The sequence below is a fragment of the Procambarus clarkii genome, chromosome 22 (genome assembly GCF_040958095.1).
Source record: "Procambarus clarkii isolate CNS0578487 chromosome 22, FALCON_Pclarkii_2.0, whole genome shotgun sequence".
Lineage (NCBI taxonomy): Eukaryota > Metazoa > Arthropoda > Malacostraca > Decapoda > Cambaridae > Procambarus > Procambarus clarkii.
Window position 1 is genome coordinate 34,925,099 of NC_091171.1, and position 6,382 is coordinate 34,931,480.

At 39.7% G+C, this 6,382-nt stretch overlaps 1 protein-coding gene across 1 annotated transcript in view; it reads right to left on the reverse strand.

The window, feature by feature from the left end:
• Positions 1 to 1,729: 1,729 nt before the first annotated feature.
• LOC123758790 (serine/threonine-protein phosphatase 6 regulatory ankyrin repeat subunit B) overlaps positions 1,730 to 6,382 on the reverse strand; it is a 22,613-nt gene continuing 17,960 nt past the window's right edge. Inside the window, 12 exon segments of the mRNA XM_069329181.1 lie at positions 1,730 to 2,682; positions 2,684 to 2,740; positions 2,742 to 2,834; positions 2,836 to 2,907; positions 2,909 to 2,941; positions 2,943 to 3,083; positions 3,085 to 3,423; positions 3,491 to 4,069; positions 5,005 to 5,032; positions 5,533 to 5,630; positions 5,632 to 5,733; positions 5,735 to 5,932. Coding sequence (XP_069185282.1) covers positions 2,353 to 2,682; positions 2,684 to 2,740; positions 2,742 to 2,834; positions 2,836 to 2,907; positions 2,909 to 2,941; positions 2,943 to 3,083; positions 3,085 to 3,423; positions 3,491 to 4,069; positions 5,005 to 5,032; positions 5,533 to 5,630; positions 5,632 to 5,733; positions 5,735 to 5,932 — 2,070 coding nt within the window. The 3' untranslated portion in view covers positions 1,730 to 2,352.

Genomic DNA, 6,382 nt, shown 5'->3' on the forward strand with positions numbered 1-6,382 from the left:
GGGTAATTGGGTATTTATATAGGACAATAAACTGGGTACAACTATTTTAGCCCATCCTACTGGAATTAAAGTATTAATAGGAATTATCTGATCAGAAGTACCAATATATAGTGTTGGACCACCAGAAAGTTGATTATTTGAATCTAGTTGACAGCTAGAATCCACTCAGTAAAAAATCTAAATTATTGAGACCGACTAAAATGCCAAAATCTTTATTCACTTGAGCGCAGGCGAGAGAGATACGTAATAATTTACACGTTTAAAATAGTAGAGGGGCTGGTCCCAAACCTGCACACAGAAATATCACCACATGAGACCAAAAGACATGGCAGGATGTACAGAATACCCCCGTTGAAGAGCAGAGGTGCAACAGGTACTCTTAGAGAGACCTATCAACATCAGAGGCCCGAGACTGTTAAACACGCTTCCACTATAAATAAGAGTTATTACTGGCCGACCCCTCACAGTGTTCAAGGGAAAATTTGATAAACACCTCCAAAGGATACCTGATCAATCAGGCTGTGATTCATACGTTAGCGCGTCCAACAGCCTGGTTGACCAGTTCAGCAACCAGGAGGTCTGGTCGAGGACCAGGCCGCGGGACCGTTGAGCCCCGAAATCATCGCAAGGTAACTACAAGGTTTTGTATTATTGAATTAGCCCATGTGAAATTTTGTTAACCGCAAAATATGTAAGAAACCTAACTTAACCTCCGCTAGCAGTCCAAGGCCTAATACACACTCTCATCGACTTAGTACAGAACATACATGTGCTATACTAGTAAGTCCTAGGAATGTAAGTTTGGCTTCAAGCTATATTTTTTCCGAACTTTTTTAAAATTAAGAAGTACATGAGGTGCACTTTTAGTGGTCCATCACTACAAGTTGGTACTTTCGACCAAACAGTTACTCTAAGTACTATCATTTCAGGAGGCTGGGTGGAATTGTTGCCAGGGATAGATAAGGACTTTGCTAGCTATGAAGTGTTTTATTAACACATTACTACTTAACATATATATTAATGTTAATATGGGTTCAATGTTCAATACACTTTTTCTTCAAATGCAGTGTTGAAAATCTGTCTAAGTATATGTATTCCACAATACATAAACAAAATATACTTTTAAAATAAACTTTTATTATACACAGTTGTGTATATATGTATATATATATATATATATATATATATATATATATATATTATATATATATATATATTATATATATATATATATATATATATATATATATAAGCCTATACTTGCATAAACCACAAGTGAAGATTAACAATCTTTGGACAACACCCACCAGTGGGACTCGAACCCAGAAAGCACAACTACCTTCCAGTAGCTGGCATAACTAGTATGCTTTAACCCACTACGCCATCAGACCTTACAAAAGAAGTAGATAGTTCGAGATATATATCTCAAACATCTCCACCTCCCGAAGGCAACAGATGAGTGAGGGGTCAGTCTACATTTTTCCTCAAGCCACTGTCAATGTGAGATAACTCGTGTCCAGCTTATAAGTCGTAGAAAAATGTAGACTGACCCCTCACTCATCTGGTGCCTTCGGGAGGTGGAGATGTTTGAGATATATATCTCGAACTATCTACTTCTTTTGTAAGGTCTGATGGCGTAGTGGGTTAAAGCATACTAGTTATGCCAGCTAATGGAAGGTATATATATATATATATATATATATATATATATATATATATATATTATATATATATATATATATATGCATGCGTGGTCTTGCCAAGACGCCTTGCATAGTAGGCCGAAAAGTGCGTTTTGGCTACTAGGTACGACACACACACATATATATTCTGAGAAAAACTCACACAAAGCAATAGAATGGACTATTAGGTCTCCCCAAATACATTTTTCCATCTTCTTCCACGCCCCTTCCTTTTTATTTTTATTTTGCTTTATTTGATATTTTAATTGTTACAAGTTACACATTGATGAATACATTGAGAGGTTAGAGGGTATAGATCTCTCGGAGCTCCTCAACTTCCAGACTGGACCCGAGGACACAACAGTCGTTCCCGCTCTGGACCGCCACACTGAGGTGCTGAAAAAGGAAACTGGCAGCATCTTTTGTCTCTGATGGAGAGAATGATCCTAGAATCTAATTCTCAGAGAAAGCTCAAGTATATTTCTATATATCACATTGGATCAAATAAAAGAGTTTCTTAAATCTAAATAAAAAATATTACTATGAAAGACATAATTTACAGGATTCAATCGAATTTCGATTTAAAATTACATTTAAAATTGACAGATTTTTTACATGTCAAAATAACTGCACAAAACTAATTTATTTACAGTAGAGTATTTAGAGTGAATTACAGTATACTGCAGTATAAATTTGGTAACCATGATTTAGGACTAGTATCATGCTGTTGAATCTCTCTGAGGATTTTAATAATCTCAGGAGCACCTTCCCCCGTCTTGGGCTTCTCAAACTCTCCACCAAAATAAGCGTAAACTTTGGTTGGTACCAAGGACTCCACGGCAGTTGTTGGGTCACTGAAGTCCTTACACATGTCTCTCAAGATGGTGATGATCACGTCTATGAGGTCCTCGTCACGCCACTCTCTCTTCTCCTCGCGTTTGCGTTGCAACTGATTTAGGAAGCTGTTCTTCATAGCAAATCCTGCTGGGATCATGATTTTTCCACTTGCGTGAATCCCACCAAGTATAGTTTGCCTTTACTTCTCGAGGCATCCAGGGGCTCAGCCTTCAGGTGAGAGAGAAGAGTCTTGCAGGCCACATAGACGCGGCGCTCCTGGGAGTCCAGTTGGCTCAGGACTTCTGCCTCAGCTCCAGGCAAAGCTACAACGCCACTCCCCGTCGGCTGTGTTACTCAGATACACTTGTTTGATGTTAGCAGGAGTCAAGTGGGGGTCTGCTTACCTCTGCTGGCCAGGGGATTAGCCACTACAGGAACCAGGTCTATGCCAATCAGCAGAAGAGGATACTCCTTGCCCTGCCAGGCAAGTGTCAGTGCCACACCTACCTGAGTTCTGGTCACTCCTGGCGGCACAAGGCTCAACTGACTGCTCTCAATTGTGTGATGTTTCCCAACATTGCTTTACTAACTCGTAAAAGTTATTTATCAAAGTCTTCCCTTGAAGACTTGGATGGTCTGTCTTGACTCGTACTCTTAGTCTGTGTCCACTCAGGGCAGCGTGATATGCCGATTGCTCGACAATCTCCACTTTGATTTCCGGTATGTTTGAGAGCACGACACTCAAGTCATACTCATCTGGTGCATAGAGGACGGGTTCCATCTGATGAACTTCCAACTGTGATAAGCTCCCCTCATACAGCCTGTCAACAGCACTCACTCTGTCCATAATATTCTGTACCTCTCTGGTCACGACTTCCTTGGACCTTCTTAGCTTCCACCTTTCTTAAAGTTAACTTTGATCTCATCAACTTGTGTTGCAATGTCTTTTATATTAGCAAGATTTAGGAGTTTCTGAATAGCTTCAGAGGGTTGACTGAACACCAATCCTCTCCTTGGTCTGTTTCGCTCTTCAAGTAGCGATACAAATAATCAGTAAAGTTATTGCTAATTTCAGAGGGTGTTGTTCCTGCCTTACTCACTGGCTCATGATTAGCCAAGAACACCTCCAGTTGTTGGTAAGTTGTACTATGGCCAAACATTGCAGCAAAGTGGGATGGTGTATGGCCGTATCTGTCTCTCTTTAAGGCCGATGCCCCAAGACTTAGCAGGAGAGCTAAGCATCCAGATACACCGTGGGAGGCAGCTTGGTGGAGTGCAGTAGAGTCGTGAGTAGCGTCAACCACCGAGTCAACACTGAGGCCCCCGACAGTAACCAGGAGGTAGGCCAGCTGCAGCAGTCCGCCGCCGGCAGCACACCAGAAGCCCATAAGCGCGGACGGCGAGTGTTGTGGTGTCGCTTCTGAGGCTGGCGGCCCCTGGGCCAAGGTGGGAGTTGCACGGTAACTTGTGAACAGTGAAGTATAATCCTCTAACACCGCGTGTAGCTGGTCCTGCTCTTCTTTGTCCTTCATCCTCTCTATCAGATCTTCCTAGCTGTTGCTTCTCGTGGTGATAAATGCCCTGCAATGATTTAAGAATACACGTTTTGACGCCTTTGTGTAATAGTACAGTAATATCGTTATAGTGATGATGGTTATGTGACGTATAAATCGCTTTGGTGGTGAAGGATGGTGTGTAGTTTAACTCAACAATCCTTTGCTCAATATTTCCTTAGATGTCACCGACTTTTTATCTCTACAGATGGTTGAAATAAATTACACTTTAAACTATATTAAATGAGAGATTGGTTTTTAATATACACTTCTTATGAGATTATCGACTAAATATGAGTGATACAAGTATTCAATTTACATTAGAGACATAAACATCAAGTCAGCTATTCGTTTTAGAATTTCTTTTATTGTAATATGTTTAAATTCTTAAAAGCAATGCTACTGAAGGTCTTTTTTATTAAAGCAATTTTTTTCGAGGAATATAATACTAGGACAAAGATAAACGTTAATACATGCTTTCCTTAAAGTATTAAGAATACATGGCAGATTTTTAAAGAATCTATTAGAATAATAAAAATTAGAACAATTTAGAAAATGAGAATTTTTTAGACAATTTATAAGATTTGTTTAAGGAACCTTCCCAGTATTATTGAGAAAGCCAGAAGGAGAACATTGGTATATTTTTAACATAGTAAACACCACGACTTTTCAAAATAATAGAATTATATTTTCCAGTTGCAGAGCCACCGATAACCTATTAATGTGTATGAATACAGATGGTAAACAAAGTGAAGATTATCCTCAGAAATGCGATTGAGATAATGAAGGAAGTAAGTGTTTTAAATGAAGGTGTTTGCGGAAGATTTGGTCGTGTAGGAGACTTCAGAGGTCTGAAAGAAGCGGTAAGTGAAAACAAATGTGACTTGAACTTGGAAAACAAATAATTCAGTTGTTTATCACAAAATTATTACGGCATATTCAGCTGAATGTGCAGGAGATCTGTAAGGAAAATATAGGGAAAAATATATGATGAAACAATTAAGGAATTCATCTGTAAGTCTTTCAATAGCTCAATTGATCAAAACAGTGTTTTTTTATATTGCAAAACTTCTAGCTTATTGTTGTAAGTACCATCATTTATTTATTTACTTATATAAAAGCATACAGTTGTTTAGGGAACATGATAAACACTGAACGTTGTACATGAACCAGGCAGTGAGTAGTTGAGGAATGTTAATTTTAGGTTTGTTGAGAAAGTTGTTGACCCGGATGATACATGGAGTAAAGGACTCCCCGAGCTATACAAGGTGTTTTTTTTATTCTATATTACATTAGATGCAGATGGTAAGTCACGACAATGGGGATGAACATAAGACACCGAAAAATTCCCACACATCCGAAAAGAAAAGAAGTGACAACATTTCTTTCTCTTCAGATACCTAGTTTTTTCTTTTTAGTCTTATGCTAAAACAGTTAAATACTAAATATTAAGGTCTCACCTCCTCCACCTGTGTTCTGTGGTGTGCGGCAGCATGTCCAAGGGAAGCCTGCCTGAGGAGTCGGGGATGTAGAGACAGGCTCCTATGTGCTTGACCATCAACCTGGGCGAGGTCCCAGTGGTGGGCGTCCAGCGCCGCGTGCAGAGGAGTGATGCCGGACTGGTCCTGCAGGAAGGACTTGGCTCCCGCCTGCCTCAGGAAGGATTGCTGTCAGAGGGCAGTTGTTAGTGGCAGCCGAGACCATGAGTGAGGTGTGGTCAGTGTCTGCCTGAAGAGGCCAGCTGGTATGCCAAGGGGTCTCGCCTCTAAGACTCGTCACGAGGTGGTCAATACCCTCTCTAAGAGCAGAGTCTTGTGGCCTCACACGACGCTCCTCGGCTTGTAGTGCATGCAGAAAATGCTGCAATTTTTATTATGTTAGTTCTCAATGTGTGAAATATATATATATATATATATATATACTATATATATATATATATATATAATATATATATATATATATATATATATATAATATATATATATATAAATATATATGTGTGTGTATGTGTGTGTATGTGTGTGTATGTGTGTGTGTATGTGTGTGTGTATGTTGTGTGTGTGTGTGTGTGTGTGTGTGTGTGTGTGTGTGTGTGTGTGTGTGTGTGTGTGTGTGTGTGTGTGTGTGTGTGTGTACTCACCTAGTTGTGTCTGCAGGATCGAGCATTGACTCTTGGATCCGCCTTTCGAGCATCGGTTGTTTACAGCAATGACTCCTGTCCCATTTCCCTATCATACCTGGTTTTAAAATTATGAATAGTATTTGCTTCCACAACCTGTTCCTGAAGTGCATTCCATTTTCCCACTACTC